General features: G+C 42.8%; 1 protein-coding gene and 1 long non-coding RNA gene across 2 annotated transcripts in view; one reads left to right on the forward strand and one right to left on the reverse strand.

Moving 5' to 3' along the window:
* TRPC3 (transient receptor potential cation channel subfamily C member 3) overlaps positions 1 to 18,823 on the reverse strand; it is a 71,627-nt gene extending 52,804 nt beyond the window's left edge. The window contains exon 1 of the mRNA XM_078069195.1: positions 18,285 to 18,823. Coding sequence (XP_077925321.1) covers positions 18,285 to 18,496 — 212 coding nt within the window. The 5' untranslated portion in view covers positions 18,497 to 18,823. The remainder of the gene's footprint in view (positions 1 to 18,284) is intronic.
* LOC144381371 (uncharacterized) overlaps positions 17,783 to 20,805 on the forward strand; it is a 108,646-nt gene continuing 105,623 nt past the window's right edge. The window contains exon 1 of the long non-coding RNA XR_013446449.1: positions 17,783 to 17,905. This is a non-coding gene — a long non-coding RNA (uncharacterized LOC144381371). The remainder of the gene's footprint in view (positions 17,906 to 20,805) is intronic.

A 20,805-nucleotide genomic window follows, 5' to 3' on the forward strand; every position in this document is an offset into this window, starting at 1 on the left:
TTTTAACTAAATAAAATAACTGACGGGGGGGGGGGGAAGCCTAAGATTTAGGTGAAGGATCTTTCAGGATCTTACCTTTGTTATCTTTTCCTCTTAAGGGTATCTTGCCTCCCCCCGCCCCCCAAAAAACCCAACTTACTTGCTTGAAAATAACTGTAACTTTGTAATAAGAATTGTTTAATTACCAATATTATATAATTGTCTCTTTGAAGTAAAAGGATATAGTATGATTTATGGTTGAAAAGTCACTACTATTGGGCCGCCTGGGTGGCTCAGTCAGTTAAGCCTCTGACTCTTGATTTCGGCTCAGGTCATGATCTCAGGGTTGTGAGATCAAGCCCAGAGCCCTACATCCGGCTCCACACTGGGGGAGGAGCCTGCTTAAGATTCTCTCTCTCCCTTTCTCTCTCTCACCCTCTGCCCCTCCCCACCCCCTCCCCTTCTCTAAAAAAAAAAAAAAAAATCACTACTATTATTTTATGAATAAAGCAACTGGACACTAATTGTATATCCAGAACAACGTACCTAATACCAACCACATTCATTGAGATTTAGCTGCATTATGAAAGTGATGTCATTAATTGATGTGTACAGTGATTCAGGTTCACATTTTAATTGATGGTGAGTAAATTCATTTCTTTGGACTTCCTCACCCCAGATGTAAAATGGGAATTTACAAAGTGCTCCAGAGTTTCCTCATGAGCACATGAACAAAAAGCTTTTTTAGAAGTTCTGAGTCTTTGAAAAATGATGCTAAATAAACAACATAATTTTTAACACTGTGATTACTTTTTTTTAACATTGTGATTACTTTTACTATTTAAACGGCTGTTATTATAAATACAAATCTGCATCTTTACCCTTAGCCAGTTCTAACATTCTTGCTGACTTCAATGCTTAAGATAAGCTCCTTTAAAATATCTGTGATTTTTGTTTTGTGTATGAGCTGCAACCAAAAATACCAGATAAAGCTCTTTTTACATTACCGACTTCTGAAGCAAATAATAGTGACAAGTTAAAAGTGAATGCTGGGGGAGAAAAATGCTTTCCTTCTATGATATATATTCCAGAAATATTTTCCACCATTGATAAAACAATATTCACAGAGTCAGGGGCTGAAAACTATGCTAGAGAAGACACTGTCCTTCTCCCTGGGGGTCTGGGAGCAGAAGTCAGAGGCAGTTACCAGCCCCCACTCAATTCTCACCTCTGTTGACCTCAAACCAAGAGAGGAGTACAGAAGGCACTAGCAGAGGTTTCTCACATGGAGACCAAGGGAACATGGCCAGGCAAACCTGGGTCGTCAGAGGTGGTAACCAAAGAGGTCCGGAGAGGCATGTTAACTCCAAGGGCGACAGTGCTAGACTGGCACCCCATCCTAACTGCTCAACTAGTGTCAGGTGATCAACTTTTTAAAATTAAATAAATATAGCATTTATATGTATATACAACTTTATATACATACATATATATGTACACACATGTATGCACACACATACATATGTGTTTGTAGCAATTTCCAGAAAGCAACACAAGAGGCTTTTAATTGTAGTTATACCTGGGCTCTGAGCAGTAGAACTGAGGAGCCAGAGGAAAAGGGAGATTTCTGCTCTTCACTTATACCCTTTTGCACATTTTGATTACTTTTAACCACAGTTTGAATATTTTTATTAAAAATAAAATTCATCATGGATGCCTGGGTGGCTCAGTCGTTAAGCGTCTGCCTTTGGCTCGGGTCATGATCCCAGGGTCGTGGGATGGAGCCCCGTGTCGGGCTCCGTGCAAAGTGAGGATCCTGCTTCTCCTTCTCCCTCTGCCCCTCCCCCCTGCTTGTGCACGCTTTCACTCTCAAATAAATAAATAAAATCTTTTAAAAAGTAAAAATAAATAAAATAAAATTCATATTTTTAATGTCTATAAATTTTAATCCCTTAGTTGACAAAAATTTTTAAATATAGGTGCTTATTGGCAATGATTACATTATAATCTTTCTGAAGCTAAATAAATGCCCTATCAGTGGAGTATGGATGTAGGTTGTGTAGGGTAGCATGTAGAGTGAGGTGTGCGTAGTGTGTGGTGTGTGGGGGAGACAAGGAGGTGTAAGGGTGGGTCGGGGTTGGGGTGTGTTGTGTGTGTATATATGTGTGTGTCTGTATGTGTTGGTATGAGGATGATTTTTAGGTGGACAAGAACTGGGAAATAGCAGGGGTGCCTGGGTGGCTCAGTCATTAAGCGTCTGCCTTCAGCTCAGGTCATGGTCTCAGGGTCCTGGGATTGAGCACTGCGTCTAGCTCCCTGCTCAGTGGGAAGCCTGCTTCTCCCTCTCCCACTCCCCCTGCTTATGTTCCCTCTCACACCGTCTCTCTCTGTCAAATAAATAAAATCCTTTAAAAAAAAAAAAGAACTGGGAAATAGCATTCACTGGACTGCATAGAAGAGAACTTTGTTTCAAGACCAAACTCTATGACAGGGCTTTAAACAAATCTGGTAAATACTGCACTGTGGTAGGTGAGTATCTTTTGTTACTCCTAATGGTACTGACTTTTTTGGGTTAATATTTTTACTATGAAGCTACAAACTGGAACTCTTCAAATGGCTAGAATTTCCATATGGCATAAAAGATGAATTTTATGCTTACCAGTGATAATATATTGACATTTTCTATAACTCCAGAAGGTATCTGCAGAGTATATATGTCTGAAGAATTCCAATCTATACTCAGATACATTATCTTTGTGGAAATAAACTCATTATTAAAGTGTCACATCTTAATGGAAAGGGCTCTTTATCTAATGATTGCTATCTACAACAAAAATCACTTATAAAAACCCCACCTTTTCTCCCCAAAGAGTGTGATTTGAAAATACCGGAATATGATTTTTTAATGAATTTTTCTTTGCATTTCTTAAAATTTAAATTTTTTTTCTTAGTATCTCTTCCTCTTTCAGAACTAATATCTCCATATTGTGTATTTGAGCTGAAATGTGGGATTTTAGTACTACACAACACATGTCACATGAGTCATTTTGATTTTGTCTTTAAAAGATTCTAACACTGAGTTAAGTGTGAAGTCAATTTCTGAATTAGAACAAATTATACAGCTATTTCAAAATAAAAGAGCTGATCTAATGTATCTTCATGGTGAATCTATGTAGGAAGTGCCTTTAAAAAAAAAAAAAACAACTTGCCTTACAGTATTAGGTAAAACAACCTTCATTAATCTGGAATGATAGGATGGTATGAGTCACATTGAATTCAACTTGTCCACAATTCATAAACATGGCGCCAAGCTTAGCTGGTCTTGACAGTGCATCTCCGCTAGCATGAGAAATAAGGAAGGAATGAGGGTGAAAGGGAGAGGATGCCTCGCTTTAGTAATATTAACACTAAAATCATTTTGCCAGACATTTTTTTACCTTCAGATCCCCATCCAGTGGGTTGACTCATTCAGCACTACAAGGGTCCATTGCACAGGGCCTTCTTTCTTATAAGGGCATTAGAGTACCACTGACCTAAACCAGCTGCTCAAAAGTCCTCTTGCAAGCTCAGGCTGATATGGATGCCTGGTAATATCTGTCTGCTGTGGACTGAACTGTGTCCCCCCACAAATCCATATGTTTAAGCCCTAACTCCCAATGTGATGGCATCTGGGAATGAGCCTTTGAGAGGTTAGGAGGCAATTATGATTAGATGAGGTTATGAGGGTAGAGCCCTCATGATGGGATCAGTGCCCTTGTAAGAAGAAACAGTAGAGAGTTCTCATGTTCTTTCCCTCCCTCTCTCTCCCCCCACCTCAAGCCCCCACCCCACCCCCACTCCACGAGGTGAAGACCCAGCAAAAAAGAGCCACCTGCAAGCCAGGAAGAGAGAGCTCTCACTAGAACCTGACCATACTGGCACCATGATTTCAGACTTCTGACCTCCAGGACTGTGAGGAAAAAACACTTCTGTTGTTTAAGCCAGTCTGTGGTATTTTGTCGACAGCCCAAGCTGAGTAAGACAGTGACCATACATCTTAAGAAAAAAAAAATGCATGCTATATGAAACAAACTTTGGATTCTTGGTACTTCTCCAAACAAAAGCAGATAAAAAGTTCTTTCTGAGAAATATTTTGGTGTACCCAAAGGCAACCCTTTGCTCCACTGCATTCAGAGGTAAAAATACAAGTAACACTCCTCAGTCTTCATAACTTTGACATAAACTCATCTGACTTCTAACACTGTTTCTCTAAATGTGACAAGAGGACCACCTGCCTCAAGATCACTTGGAGTGCCTATTAAAATGCAGATTTCTGGGACCCATTTTAGATGAACTAAATCAGAATCTCTCAGGGGTGGGGCTATGGAATATGTATTTTATTTTTTAAAAAAGATTTTATTTACTTATTTGAGAGAGAGCGTGAGAGAGAGCATGAGAGAGAGAGGGAGCGCACAGGCAGAGGGGAGGGGCAGAGAGAGAAGCAGCTCCCTGAGGAGCAAGGAGCCTGATGCAGGGCTCATCCCAGGCCCCTGGGATCATGACCTGAGCTGAAGGCAGACTCTTAACCAACTGAACCACCCAGGTGCCCAGGAATATATATTTTAAATGAACATCCTTTGAAATTCCCAAGCACACTAAAGGTTGGGAACCTCCAGCATAAAAACAATGGGATTATCCTGAATCAATGACCCCAGACTATGAGGCCCTTAAACACCTGTCATACTGGCCCTGACGAAAGTCAAGTTGAAATAACATGTGTGAGCACTGCAGCCTAAGGGACAAACAGCCATATGTTTGTTTAGGTTCCCTGTGTTTTTATTAACATTTAAAATTTGAACTTCAGGAAGCTGAACTTCAGCAAGTCACCTGAATCACAGTAAATAAGAAGCCTACAAAATGCCTTCACCAGTGACTTGTTAATGTCACGCCCTTGCTTTTATCAAGGATTGATATTTTTAAAAGGTTACTATGTCGTCTTCAAAATTGCATTTAAAGGGTTAAGAGGTTGTCATATCCATATCCATTGCACCTTTTATGAGGATGCAAGTGCTAAAGTTATCATAGAATTGTGTATTAATAGGCCTCTCTCTCCAGATAAGTTTGCTTCATTTAATCTAATAATATATAAACTATATAACCCTTGCCTTTTTTTTTTTTTTTTTTTTTGGCCCAGGAAATCTAGCAATTTAGCTTAGATCTAAAAGTGTTCAGTTACCATCATTATTCTACCCCAGATTTCTGGTACATTCTTTTCCCTCCTCCTAAATGATTTCTCACATAGATTTAAAATCAATTATCATATATTCCACGTGTTCTAAACCTATTTTATGGTTACATGAATTTTTTTTAAAGAAATACAGTATTAATAAATATCCCCTCACATGTGCACATATTCCTGGATGGTCAGGTAATTCTTTATTTCTCATTATCCAGTGACCCATAGGGAGTAAGTACTCAATAACTATTTGTTCTTTTGAGCTCCCAAATCTCTTCCCATGTCCTGTCCTCCCCCTTGACCTCAGATCCTACATGTACACCTATTGTTCTCTGGTCACTCTAAAATGTCCCAACTCACCCTCTCTCTTAACAAGCACCCCTTCCTTATTCAGATTAAGCAATTTCTTTATTTTATTTTATTTAGATTTTATCTATTTGACACACACACAGGCACAGAGCAAAAGCAGGGGGTGCCGCAGGCAGGGTGAGGGGGAGAAGCAGGCTTCCCGCTGAGCAGGGAGCCCAACGTGGGACTGGATCCCAGGACCCTGGGATCATGACCTGAGCCAAAGGCAGACGCTTAACCGACTGAGCCACCCAGGCGCCCCCAGATGAAGCAATTTCAAGGTCATCTATGACTCACCGTCTTGACGCTGTCAGTCTCAAAGTTCTGAAGCTTCTCCTTTGGAATGTTTCGTGTACTGGACCCTCCCTTCCAATTCTCATTGCCAGCACCGTCTTCCAGATCTTTAACCAATCATAGCTGGATTATTAGACCAGCTTTCCAGCAGAGATGGCATGAAGGAAGGCTACTAAACTTTACTCAGCACTGGCATATAGGTATGTTTTTCACGCACTATCATATTTAATTCCTATTTAGTTATGAAGCAGGTATTATTTCCCTTTCATAGATAAGAAAACTGAGATTAAAAAACCTGCCCACTGGGCGCCTGGGTGGCTCAGTTGTTAAGCGACTGCCTTCGGCTCAGGTCATGATCCTGGAGTCCCGGGATCAAGTCCCACATCGGACTCCCTGCTCGGCAGGGAGTCTGCTTCTCCCTCTGACCCTCTCATGCTCTCTCTGTCTCATTCTCTCTCTCAAATAAATAAATAAAATCTTTAAAAAAAAAAAAAAAAAAAAAACCTGCCCACTGTAACACATATAGCTAAATGCAGATCTGGGCTTCAACTTGGGGTCTCTCTGATTGACTCCAGATTCTTTCCAGTGCCACAGGCTACTCCTAATTTTCCTCCTTGCATGCCATAGCCATCCCCAGCACCTTGCTCTTCTTAAATTCTGCTTTTACTGTCATGCTTCTCTTAAATAACAACAACAAACAAACTAGAATTCTCTGGTTGACTTTCAAGGATGCTGCCCAGCCAACCTTGTTTTCCTTGTTCTTCAGATTCATTTTTCACTGTCTTATAAACATATTATCCTGCTTACTTCTATACTGTCAAGGATATTCCTATACTGTCAAGGGTATTTTTGGAAAAAGTAGTAAGGTGCTTTTCTCTTTTGTCTTTCCAAATACAGTATCTTTGCCCTGGTTGACTCAGGACACCTTGCTGCGGGGGTAGCAGGAGGGGGGGGGACGGTCACGAGTCACTGGTGAAGGCATTTTGCAGGCTTCTTATTTACTGTGATTCAGGTGACTTGCTGAAGTTCAGCTTCCTGAAGTTCAAATTTTAAATGTTAATAAAACACAGGGAACCTAAACAAACATATGGCTGTTTGTCCCTTAGGCTGCAGTGCTCACACATGTTATTTCAACTTGACTTTTGTCAGGGCCAGTATGACAGGTGTTTAAGGGCCTCACAGTCTGGGGTCATTGATTCAGGATAATCCCATTGTTTTTATGCTGGAGGTTCCCAACCTTTAGTGTGCTTGGGAATTTCAAAGGATGTTCATTTAAAATATATATTCCTGGGCACCTGGGTGGTTCAGTTGGTTAAGAGTCTGCCTTCAGCTCAGGTCATGATCCCAGGGGCCTGGGATGAGCCCTGCATCAGGCTCCTTGCTCCTGCATCAGTGGTTAGTTAGAGTTAGGTGGGTGTGTTTAGGGGAGAAGTAGAGAAGACAAATTTTAGAGGAGTGCAAAGAGAAAGAGCAAGGTAATTTTCAGCTTTTTGTAGGAAAAAATGGGATTTTGCAAGCAAAATTTAGGAAAAAGAGAAATTGTCTTGAGGAAAGATTTGCTCAGTTCCTTCATTTCTCTAATTAGTTCTGAAGGAACCTGATCATAGAATGTTCTCATCGTGCAGACAAGACAGCTTTTGACAGCAAGGCCATGATGCTTCCTGTCTTAACAGAAGAAAGAAAAAATAAAAGGGAAGTAAAAATTAAGATGTGGATCCAAGAAAGTGAGGAACCACTGAGGGCAAGAGATCTGGGACAGCCCAGCCCGGTTAAGTAGGGAATGGTGTGGGCTTTGTCAAGCCACCCTAAGTTCCCATGTGGTGTGGACCCTGTGCTGAGAGCCAGAGACCCTGCACCCTGACTAGGGACACCACTGGTGCTGTAAGCTGGGTTAGAGCCCTGGAGCTCCTGGGAGTTGAGCTCAAACCATATAAGCCAAGGAGCATGTCTGGGTTATAACAAAGGCAAGTCAGCCAAGATCGAGTTATTTTCACTGACAAGCAGCACCCAAGTAGACAATGAACATCGCCCAGAGACCAGAAGAATCAGAGGACAACAACTCTTTCTTTCCTCCAGGGGACACATAAGCTCCCTTCCTCCAGTGCCCAGATGCTACAGAGGACAGTGGGGGCGGGGGGGAGGGGAGGGCTTTCTGAGAGCCTGAGCTATTTTATCCAAGTGAGAGGCTATTTATTAAAAGGAAAATTTACTTTATAACATCAGACTAGGATCAATGAAATTGGCTTCACAGCATCTCCCCAGGGTGCCCTGAACTAGAGGTGTATACATGAACCATAAGGAGACTACGACCCCCTGAAGAGATTGGAGGGAAGAATCAGCAAGCAAAAATGCCTTAGATATGAGCTCAAGGCACAAGGAGACACTGTCCTAGTTGACCTATTCCGTGCAATAATGTAGGGCAAGTCTTCCCTCCTATTAACTCACATAACTGCTTAACTGCTTAATTAACTTAATTGCTTGATTGATTGTTTAATTCACTTGTGGGATGAGAATAAGTGTCTGTTTAGCAAACAAACAAAAAAAAACCCCAAAATTTAAAAAACGAATTTAAACCACAGAATGGACATTTGGTTTATTTTTTTTCTCTCCTGGTCAGCAGGTGGGAGGCTCAAGAGAAAGACCTATTACAGGCAGATTACAGGAGCAACACGTTGCTGCTCATCTAAGTTGTTCTGGTTTCTTGACCCTGCTACACCTGCCTCTGGGATGTTCCTTTTGTTCCCATCCCTGGGCCTACCATTATTTCTGCCCCATTGATACTAAGTCTATAGACAAAGAGATTCAGTCAGAATGGTAAGTCACTTCCTTAAGGTCATTAAAGGATAAAGAATTAGAAGAAGAGAGCTCAGAGGTCCTCTCCCAGGCTCTCTACCATGCTGTCTCTGGGGAATAAGAAAAAAATGAATAAAGGTTGCAAATCAAAATAATGTTATTAAAAATGTATGCTTAGCTTATGTTTTGGAACATTTGGGTTCTAGAAAGAACAGCTTCAAAAACTGCTCTTTGGATTGAATCACAATCTCTTTAGCACTCAGCAACAAATGAGCATTATTAAAGAAGTCAAATCCTTTATTGAAATGAAGAATTAGCCAACTACTCAATTCATGTAGCAAGCTGGCAAACAGAGTAATAACACCATCAATGTGAGCCAAAGCAATGAGAATAACACCCAAGTTGTTTTGACGAAGCTGTTCACCCCCCTGAAGAAAGTGAATGTGCCAACCGGCCAGGACCCAGTCTGTCATTCTGTGAAGGGCAGGAAGAGCAGAAGGAGCCACAGAAGAGAAGTAGTGCGAAAAAGCACAGAGGAGGGGGGAAAAGCATTGGAGAGCAACGGCCATGTTACAGTGTCCGGGTGGTGATAACTGGAAGTGATGATAAGGGTGGGAAGCAGCAGGCACTGACGGAGGACAAGGAAGTCAGAGATGAGAAGTCAAGAAGTAGACAAACCTCAGAGCCCCCTGGCAAGCAGGCAGCTGTCAGTCAGCGTGGCTGCCTCTGGAGACACCTGACATCTACACCACATGGCTTTCGTGTGAGTGGGCTCACAGGGAGGGAGGGTGTCTCACAAACAGCCTCAATGGAGTCATCAAAAACACATGTTTTGAAAATCTCTTAATATATGTATTTGGAGAGGGGAAGAAGTGGAGTGGGGGACACTCTGAACTTCAGTATATCCCCTAAGGGCATCAGTATGGAGGACTAGAGGAAGGCAGCCCAATCTCTTCAACTGTTTGGTGAACAGGGTACAGGGCTACAGGGAGTCCCATGTCCCACACCGCCTAGTGCTGAGCTCACATCTCCTGACACCACAAACAGCTCAATAACACATTGTCTCAGTAGCAACCAAACCAACAAGATAAGGAGCTCCATTTAAGAAACAGGAAAGCAGGGGCGCCTGGGTGGCTCAGTCATTCGTTAAGCGTCTGCCTTTGGCTCAGGTCATGATCCCGGGGTCCTGGGATCGAGCCCCACATTGGGCTCCCTGCTCAGCGGGAAGCCTGCTTCTCCCTCTCCCGCTCCCCCTGCTTGTGTTCCCTCTCTTGCTGTGTCTCTCTCTGTCAAATACATAAATAAAATCTTTATATAAAAAAAAAAAAAAAACAGGAAAGCATAGCTTTCATTTCTAAAGATTCTCATCCCACCAAAAAAAAAAAAAATTAATAGGTAGAGATTCCAGCACTTACAAGTCTGGAGAGAGATCTGGGTCTCCACAGTAATTAATTTCCTGACAGTTTCTGTTAGCCTGTGCTATATTCAGAATCCTCTAGGTATGAGTTTAATAAATCTATTAGACAATGCTAATTTGGGTATATACCCTAATCGCCAAGTCAGAGAAAAGAGGCTGTTGTATATTTAAGGAGGAAAGCTCCGGTCTTCTCCCTTCATCACTTTCTTTGTCATCCCTCTCATGAAAGCTCTTTGCCAGACCCCTCAGCAGCCACAACCAGAAAAGCAAAAAGGCCACTTAACAATGTGTTCCTTCCTCCACTGGGAGCAGAGGTGAAGACCCCTAATCATTGCCTGTATGACATGATAATACTTCTTAAACGCATGTACTTTCTAGAACTTAGATGTTTCTGCTTTCAGGAACTGTATTTTGTGTATAACTCGGTTAAACTGACTGTTGCATTGCTTTCTTTTTTTAAAAAATATTTTATTTATTTAACACAGAGAGAGAGAGCACAAGCAGGGGGAGTAAGAGAGGGAGAAGCAGGCTCCCCACTGAGCAGGGAGCCGGATGAGGGACTCAATCCCAGGACCCTGGGATCATGACCTGAGCTGAAGGCAGATGCTTAACTGACTGAGCCACCCAGGTGCCCCTGCATTGCTTTCAATTGTCTGCTTTTATGCTTGGCTCTTCAAAGATAATGTAACATCCTTAATAGCAGAGACCGCCTCCCTTTATCTCTATACACCTGGCTTTCAGTACATGGCTGATGCATATCTATCTGTTGGAGCCATGCTTGCACAGACGCATGAGTGCTTAAACCACAAGACTGAAGACCCAGAGATCAGACAATTTTCCCCTCCAGATTAAAGAAAACTTTTGGTCACATATGATAATGTGTGGAAGTAGAGGTGGAGGGGAATTAGAATAATTCTTCTATAAAAGTCATGAATAATATAAATTAATAATCAGAAGTTAAAGTAATGTAAACAATTATTCTTCTTTCAAAGCAGATTTCTGCTTAATCACATTTAATTCTTAGTTACACCACAAAAAGTATCTGATGAATTCCACATCTCTTGATTTTGATATTAAAGTGACGTTTGGGGGCGCCTGGGTGGCTCAGTCGTTAGGCGTCTGCCTTCAGCTCCGGTCATGATCCCAGGGTCCTGGGATCGAGCCCCACGTTGGGCTCTCTGCTCAGCGGGAAGCCTGTTTCTCCCTCTCCCACTCCCCCTGCTTGTGTTCCCTCTCTCGCTGTGTCTTTATTTATTTGACAAATAAAAAAAAACTTTAGATAAAAAAAAGTGACGTTTATCAGGATAATATGGGGATAAATCGGGGTGCCTGGGAGGCTCAGTTTGTTAAGCGACTGCCTTCGGCTCAGGTCATGATCCTGGAGTCCCGGGATTGAGTCCTGCGTCGGGATCCCTGCTCAACGGGGAGTCTCCTTCTCCCTCTGAACCTCCCCATCTCAAGCTCTCTCTCTCATTCTCTCTCTCTCAAATAAATGAATAAAATCTTTAAAAAAAATATGGGGATAAATCTTAGAATTAATAAGCTCTAATAATGAAGCTTATCTTCAAAAATAAACTCTTTCACAACACTTTCTAAAACTAATGTTTATTATTTCAGGAATATTAAGTGACAATGAAATTAGAAGTCAAATATGAATTCAATCTGTAACTGAACGAGAATTGAGATAAACTCAATAATAGGGGTAGACAAACCATGAGAGACGATGGACTCTGAAAAACAAACTGAGGGTTCTAGAGGGGAGGGGGGTGGAAGGATGGGTTAGCCTGGTGATGGGCATTAAAGAGGGCATGTTCTGCATGGAGCACTGGGTGTTATACACAAACAATGAATCACGGAACACTACATCAAAAACTAATGATGTAATGTATGGTGATTAACATAACAATAAAAAAATTTTTAAAAATGAACCACAAAGAAAAAAAAAAATAAACTCAATAATAAAATCAAAAACTTCTACTGACCCAAGAGAAATTCATATTTGGCTACTTAAATATATTAGATGATATTATATATATATTAATATTTTATATAATATACATATAAACTTATTTTATATATATATCCATATACACTTTTAATATTATTAGAAGCAAAGGGATCTGGTTTTCTATCACTATCATCTACATCCTAAGTCAAAAGTCTTAAGTTTTTAGATGCTTGCTCCTGTCTCGTCACCCTGCAACATACTTTTCAACAGAATCCATATGCATCAGGACTACTTGACAAAATATATTTAGAAATGCAAAACTGGTGTAGAATATTAGCATCATCATGCTCTTTCCTTAACAGGTCATATACTTGTGGACATTTAAATCTCATTTTTTAAAAGATCTAAGACCAAATCCGTACTGTCACCTATTATTTGACTACTGCAAAAGGAGGGAAGTTTACTTTTTAATAAGGGATTTCTTTTGACTAGGTAACTGTAGACAGACACCCCTGGCCTAGATGCTAAATTAAAGACAAAACACTGTAACAATCCTAATTATTCTCATAAAGTCACTGCTGAGCCCCTTATGCCAAGTGTGAAGTTGGTCACCCCATAGTTCACAACTCCAGATCTTCTATCTGGGGCCAGACTCCTATGTGCTCACCCTGCACAGGCCACTAATCAGGCTCTCCTGCCAGACTTATCCCGTGTGATGTTGAGGGCAGGGTTGAAAAAGAAGACTGCTGGTCAAGATAAGAGCCTCCCTCCTCAGAAGACTGCTCAGCAGCCATTCACTGTTCCTTAAGCATGCTCCTTGAGGGGACAATCTCAATCCTGAGCCATGAAGTTTAAAGCATTCCTTCCTACCAAGAGCCTAGGAACCCAGTAAAAACAGGTTTCTTCATCCTGTTATATTTCCCATGGTGTTTTATTGCTTACTGTCAACTGGGGTAAGGGGGTTTATGGGATATTGTAGGCAAAGTCAAAGCTCAATGGTTAAGAATACTGGGGGGGGGAAGGAAAGAGAGGAAGGGCGAGAGAAAAAGAGAGAGAGAGAGAGAGAGAAGAGAGGACAGACATTTGCTATCCCAGGCCAGTAATGAAAAATCCCTAAAATTCTAACCCCATCATCAGATGATGCCCCAGTCTTGCTCCAGGATCCTCTCACCACTTTGATATTAAGAAAAGAGAAAACCATAAATGACATTTGGCAGGGGGTCACTTATGTTTTGAGATATTCTTTTCTTTTTGTTTCCATTCTTAGTCCTCCCACCTAGCTTACAAACTTTCTCAAGTTGATCAGCCATCAGCAGTCAAATTGAAATGATGAATTAATTGGATCTCATAAATGAATTAATACTAATTAGTAGTGTCCTGTGTTATTCCTCCCAAGAGTAAATGCACTTTTAAATTTCTTTGAGGAAGAGAGAAAAGCTGAACCGAAAGGAGGCCACGGTGTGAACAGCAGAGCCCTAAGAGCCTAGAGATTTCAGATGACTTGGGGCTGCTGTGAATTAGAGGTCAAACTTCAGAATCAGTTTATCAATTTGTAAAAGAAGAGACTGGACTAGATGAAATCCTTTGCAACTCAAACATTCTATTTTTTTTTTCCCCAAAATATTCTATACCAGTTAGATTTAGGAAGTGTGGTACTAAGATGACTTTAGGTGGAGGAGTTCAAATGACCCTCGTATCACACTGTATAGCTTACCATCTACTCCATTCACCCAATAAGATCAGTCATGAATAAGAATATTCTTCCTTCTGCAATCTTAGCCTGTTAATAATATAGTCTTCATTGGGGCTTAAATGAACACCTAAAACATAATCGTAGGGATATTTGGTTTCAAGACAATGGAATAAAGGCCTTTCTTACCCTTTCTCCTCTCCAAAATTATCTCCCCTAAACAGAAAGGAAAACAGAGAAAAGTAACACAGCTTTTGTCTTCCATGAAACCAGAAGACATTTGTAATATCTGTAACTACACAATATGTGAAGTTGGAAGACAGGTAAATGATTTAGTGGAGATAAGGAAGGTCCAACCAGAGTGCCAGAGTGCCTATAACAAGAAGCAATTTGATCCACCTTGCTCAATGCCAGAAAAGGCCCAGAAATTGAAGGCAAAAGAAATCCCAGAAAGTAGAGATGAGGCAAGAGCCCAAAATAAGGGAATTGGCTGAAAGTCTGTATAAAGATCAGGCAGAACTCTTTCCCCAGATCTCTACCCCACTGACTGATACCCTCACCCCTATAAGCAAGATAGGGTATGAAATCTCCAGAGAAATAGAAACAGAGATACTCTGGTTGTGAGGGTACCAGACCCAAGAGAGGGCAGGCACTAAGAACGGGGGATCCCTTCCCAGTTCCAGCATGAAATATCATATAAACACAAATTACTGCTTTTGTTATGACACATTTTTGGCAGTACTACCTCTGAAGAAAAACTAAACAGAATCTTCCTTTCTAGAAGTCTTTCTCTTTTAAAGATAACACTGCTGAGAAATCTAATGATTATGTGCACATACATTAATATAAGGATTGATTCTTCCTTCTAAAAGTAGACTCATAAGTTTCTCTCTTGATTTATGAACTATTTGCCAACTATGGGTCAATTCTTCTCTTTTCTTGAAACTGGTCTTTCTAGGCAGCTTTGCCTTAGTACCCACCTGCTCCTTCATCTTGCTACCCTTTCTCCCTACCCTCTAAACAACAACAAAAATCCTTCAGAAAAGGGAGTCTAGAGCTCTCTTTGTCTCTCTCTTTACACTCTTTCTTTGGGTAATACCATATACTCACGTGACTCAGCAACTAGCCCCATCAGCCAGTAGATTCTCAAATTCTCCCAAGCTTTAAACTTGCATTTCCCTCTTCCTGCTTGACACCTCTAATCGGAATTATCTGAAAAATCAGATCCTCCTCTTTGTCCTTTCCTTTTCAACGACATCGATGATCTCAGTTATCTAGGCCAAAATCGCCAAGTCATCTCTGACTCTGCTTTCTTTCTCTCTCGCACGCGTTTTTTTTTTTTTTTTTAAGATTTTATTTACTTGAGAGAGAAAGAGAGACAGAGAGAGAGAGAAAGAGCGCACATAAGGGGGGCAGGGGCAGAGGGAGAGGGAGAAGCAGGTTTCCCGCTGAGCAAGGAGATTGCCATGGGGCTTGATCCCAGGAACCTGGGATTATGACCTGAGTAAAAGGCAGACGCTTAGCTTAATCGCTTCATTCACTGAGCCCCTCAGGCGCCCCTCTGCTTTCTCTTTAAACCCCTCATGGGCAGTTAGTTGCATATTCCATGATCCTATCTGTGTATTCTGTCTTCCAACCTCTTCCCTTTCCATCCCACCAGTACTACACTATTACAGATCTTAATCTCAGCCAGAATGGCTATAGTAGCCCCCTAATTTATTTATTAACATTCTCTCAATTGCCACTTCAATCCATCCTGCTCTCAGACTGGCTTTGATCAAATTGCTGCTGCTCTGTAACCATCAATGGCTCCCTATTGTCTCCTCCTGGCAAGATCCTCCATATTAATGCCCCAAACCAATACATCCAGCTAAATCTCACTGCTCCTACACATACTCTATGTTCCAACCAAACTCAATTAACGTTCCCCAGACATGCCTAACATTTTGGGGGAAGGGCTTCAATTAATGTCCCACTCTGTCTCTGTCTCCTTTCCTATCTTTTAGAGCCATAAATGTTTCCTTCATTTCTCCATGACCTTACATAGTCCGTCGCTCCTTTACACTTGATCCTTCATAGCTCCTTCCTTGTATGTTTTTATGGTACTTATTTTACTCTAATTTATAGCATAATAGCTCATGCCCAGTTTCATTTCCACCTCTCCCTCATGAGATTTTAAACTTCTTGAGTGTAGAAAAGTTGTCATACTCATCTTTGGGGCTTGCTGTACCTAACTTGCACTTGGCACATGCAAATGCTTTAAGAAATGTCTTTGAATAGAAACTCATGAGAACTGTCTTCAGATGCCTTTTTGGAGTTTTATCAGATATATTTAATAACTAAAAACTTCGAGAATGAGGTAATCTTGCCAATGACAGACTACTTGGTCCTAGGTTTGCAAACAATTGGGAAAAAGAAAGTCTTGGTTTGAATCAATGGTTGAATCAAGAGTTCTATCAAAGGATATTTTTAAAAGGTCTTGTTAGTGATACAGCAGATTACATTCTTTCTCCTAAGTCAGTCTGTTTAAAATTCCCAAATGGAATACTGGAGCACGGAGCAGTGAAATGAGCAACAGGATAACCTTGAGGAATCTTTTTGGTAAAAGTGGGATTCTATCTTCAGCATCCTGGCTAAATTTTAAGTCCAGCTATTCTCTTCTGACTACTGAAAATGACCCTGGGGCTTTGAGAGACTGGTTATCCTGCTCCAATTCCATCCTAGGCTTGTTGTGTTCACTTTCTGAGCTTTTAAACTGTGGCCATATTCTACTTGAAGGAGGAATAAAGAGCTGATTTTTTTCTACAGATATCAAACCAGTGCCCAACGTTAGCAAATGACAGGACTCAAACATGAAGAGGTCGCTGCCCTACCACCCGAAGAAACATTTATTAATGTTTGTCTCCTTAAGATGACTGGATCTTCTCAAGCGCTTTACAAAGTAAATATACTAAGACATTTACTTGTTGAATTATGTAAAGTCAGAAAATAGAAAAAAAATGTTCTCTTCTATTAGCAGGTAGACAAGTTTACGATAGAATTTGCCTTAGTATTTTGTGTAATTGACCTCAAACTCCAAAAGGCAAAGTGAGTAATCTCTGCTCCACCCTATTTTCTCAGATAAGAGGGCAGTGGTGTCCCATTTAGTGTGGATTGAAGGGAACAGAAAAAAAAAAAAATTAATCAAGAAACTGAACTGGGTTATAAAAACCAAATTGGCAAAAGGAAAAATAGACAATGTCTTAAAATCTTAGGGAGGCTGGGAAGCGAGCTGGCATGCTTTAATCCCTAAGGATATACCTTCCTTCCATTTCCTGGGCCATTTCCACTCCAGGCTAATCTTCGGCAATAATTGAACCACATCAGGATGCGTCGCTCATTTTAAATCAGAACCCTTCCCTAGGCGATCTACTCCTAGCGGCTGATTTCTGTTTTTTTATAAGCAAATCTGGAAGGGCCAGGCGCAGTCTCTGAGCCGGCAGAGCTATGCGAGATTAGGTCCGTCTAGAGGTCGCCGCAGAAGCCTGGGACCAGGATGTGGCAGCTCTAGGGCAGCAGGGGGCGCTGCATAACCTCCGTCCCTTCACAGAGAACCACTCCACCCCGCCCAGACGGTTAGTGCCGCCCGCCACGTCTGACCCCAAGTTCTCTACCTAGGTCTGTGCGTTTTTCCTAAAAAAGTCTGTAAACCCCGTGGCACGCCCAAGGTATGTGACAAGAAAAATAGCATGCACCCTTTAAAACTAAGCGCTCTCTTTTAATCCTCGCTATGTCTCGCAGCTGCTAAGGCTGACTCCAAGATCTGGAAATTGAGAAAAGTTGCTCTTTCTCACACACTACAGTGCCAACCTCTACCTTCCTTTAAAAAGAAAGCAGCTGCTGACCCTGAGCCGCCTGGGAACTACAGCCAAAGTTACCACGAAACAGTTCCCGCGGCTGCCTCGCGCCCACTCTCCCCTGGGGATTTGGCTTCAGTTTGCCCCCAACTGTGAATGGACTATCGAGAAACGAGGCGACTGGGCAAACTTATACCCACACTTCGAATCACACACTTTCCCTTCCCTTCTCCCCATTCCCCTGCCTCGGCTGGGGGCCGCCGGGAGCGTCGCGGGGGAGACGCACGTTCCCAGGGTAGTTCTACGCTGGGAAGCGGGGGAGGAGGTCGAAGTTCGAGAGCGCGCCTGGGTCTAGGCACACCTTCCCATTCTTTGACTTCCTCGGGTAAGCTCGGGGTTCATTTGCCGAGGGGTCCCAGCCCATGGGGCAGTAGTGTGCGTGTAGGAGAGGACGTGTCTGCTTGCTGCAAAGCGAGTCTGGCGTCCGTTGTGTCCGTCCGCGGGGCCGTTCCTTGCGCTTGAACCGGGACACAGCCCCAGCCACGCCTTCAGCAGCCCCCAAGTCCCTCCACAAAGCAGAACCAAGGGGACGAGCTCCCGATCGAGGTCTGCATCCCCAAGTCGCCCCGAATAGAACTGCCATGCCGTGCCGGGAGGCGTTTGGGGGTCCCTGGCACGTGCGGGGCGTCCCGGAGCGCGCCATCCTGCCCCCCGCCCGGCGCTGCCCTCCCGACGCGCGGGCCGCCGACCGGCGGGGTACTCACATGTCCAGCCCGGGGGAGAAGGGCGGCGGGCAGAAGCCGTGCGGTTCCCGCTGTGAGGGCGCCAAGCGCTGCTCGAGCCCCCCGTTGACGCCCCTCCAGCCCCGCCGGCGGCGCTGCGGCTCCGAGCCTTCGTCCTCGCCCTCCTCTTCCTCCTCCGGCGCGGGGAAGGTCACCCTCGCTTGCTCCTTGCACTTCCTGACCTTGGTGGACATCGCGCCCGCCGCGGTCCGAGCGTGGGGATGCCGGCCGCCGCAGCCGCCGCCGGGTCTGTACGCGGTGCCCCTTCCGCACCGCCCGCCGCTCCGGCAGCCCCGGGCAGCCCCGGGCGGGAAGGCAGGAGGAGAGAACTGCGCGGCCCGACACCGAGCAGTTAGAGGCGGGAACCAAAGCCGAGTCGCCGCCGCCGCCCACCATGAAACCGTGGGAGCAGCCGCCGCGGCTGTGGCTGCGAGGAGGAAGCCCGGGGCCGAGTGGGGCGCCCGTGCTGGGAAAGGCTCTCCCGCCCGGCGGCTGCGGCGGTGGCGGCGGCGCCGAAGGCTCCTCGGTGCCCGGCTCCTGTCTCCGACAGCATCACTTGCTAGGACACTACCGTTACTCAGGGTGAAGGACAGAGAGGGAGGGAGCGGGGGTGGGGGAGGGAGAGAAGGGGGGAGAATCAATTCCTTATCAGACAGAGCGAGCTGGAGAGGAAATCAGACCAGCAGGTAGGGAGTGAGGAATCAGAGAAACTTCTCTCCGTATTCTCCCATTTCTCTGCCGGAGGATCTAGAGCCCTTTTCCATTTACAGATAAAAAGTTTCCTAAGGAAGGGGAAAGGAAGTCGTCTGGCTTGCTAATTTTTCTGAAGTATTTACCGAGTTCGACTCCAGATTTGTTTCAACAAGCATCACTTGTTCGTTGTGTTACTCTAAGACTTAGTTGAAACTACGGAGGTTTAAGTACATTTCCTTGAGTGCCTTTGTACCCCAAGAACGGTAATGTTTGAACGTGCATTGTGCTTCAGGTTTTTTTTTAATAAGTCTCAAAACCATCTAACAAGATTTATATACATTCCAGTAAATATTTTCCAGCAAAATTTAAAGTCTCCTTTTTAAAACTTCAATAATAATAAATAAATAAACCTTTTTTTTTTTTTCATTTTAAAAGTCAAAAGCAATACTGGAATTTTAGTCAAAAGGAGTCTTAAGGATCAAAGAATTTATCCCTTTTCTTTTTAGAAATAAGAAAACTGAGGCCTAGAAAGAGGAAGTAAACTAGTCATGGAAGGCAGCTAGTGAGAAAACTCAGATTAGACTGAAGTGAGTGTATTTTCCAAGGCTTTCAATTGCCTCAAATATGCAGTTTTCAATCAAGTCCAGCTTGGAAGAGTCACAGAAATACCAGACATGCTATGATGAGATGAAATAAGATACTCATCTTTTAACTGTATCCAATTATACTGTATTTTTTCAGGGAGCAGTTCTTCCCGAAATTAAATAAAACACAAGTAAGGAAATGTAGTAGCTCTTTTGAATTCAGTTCTTAAAAAGTAAATAAAATATTGTGTTTTATTAAGGTGATAACAAATCTGATGTTTAAGGAAACAATATTTATTTGTACATCTGACAGAAAATACAAGTAAATACCGTCTAGTGCTTTACACTTGGAAGCACCTTTTCCATATTAGCACATGCAGAAATAGAAGTGTTAAAATCTTCACAATATACATTTCTAGACCCCTTCAATTCCACCTCTGAAATATCTCTAAAGGAGGACTGCTCTTTGTACCCCAATACTGCTGCCTCAGTTCAGGCTCCCATCAACCTCCCTGCTTTCTGTCTTTATGCAGCCTACCTCTCCCCACACCATTTCATTTTCCACGCTATTAAGCCAGACCATGCTCAGAGCAAGTCTGATCGTGACTTTTCTCTATAAAAATCTCTGGTGGCTTTCCACTGCTTTCAGGATAAGATCCAAATTTGGCATGCCCAGCCCTTAGTGGTCTGACCTTATTTCTTCACTCTGTCCTCCCATCCTCCCTCATACACATCCTAACTCCAGTTACCCTGAACTTCTCGCTCATCACCTGACATTCTAGACACTTTCTCATTTCCCTGCCTTTGTCTGCGGTACTCCTGTCACTGAAATGTCTCTCTTCCCCTGTCCACCCAGCACACTTCTACTTTTTCCTAAAGACTTAGGTTGGATGTGGCTTCCAATCTGCTCCCCTTTCTATATCTCAGTGAAGTTCTCATGGCCATTGGTCCTTACCCATGGCACTCTGTGCATACCACAATCTTACTGGTCACATCATGTTGAAATTAACTCTTTCTGTACCTGTGTCCTCTTTAGACTGAATTCCTTTGAGGATGGTCTGGGGTCTTATTTACTTTGAGCCACTTGGGAGCTTATCTTTTTGTTTTTGCCATTTAGCTCAGTACATGATGTGCTGGAGAAGCTCAACAAATATTTGTTGAATTAATTTTTTGAAGTCTACAACTTCTTTATAATTATGTTAAGTTCATGAACTGCTTTTTTTTTT

Source organism: Halichoerus grypus, chromosome 3 (genome assembly GCF_964656455.1).
Source record: "Halichoerus grypus chromosome 3, mHalGry1.hap1.1, whole genome shotgun sequence".
NCBI lineage: Eukaryota > Metazoa > Chordata > Mammalia > Carnivora > Phocidae > Halichoerus > Halichoerus grypus.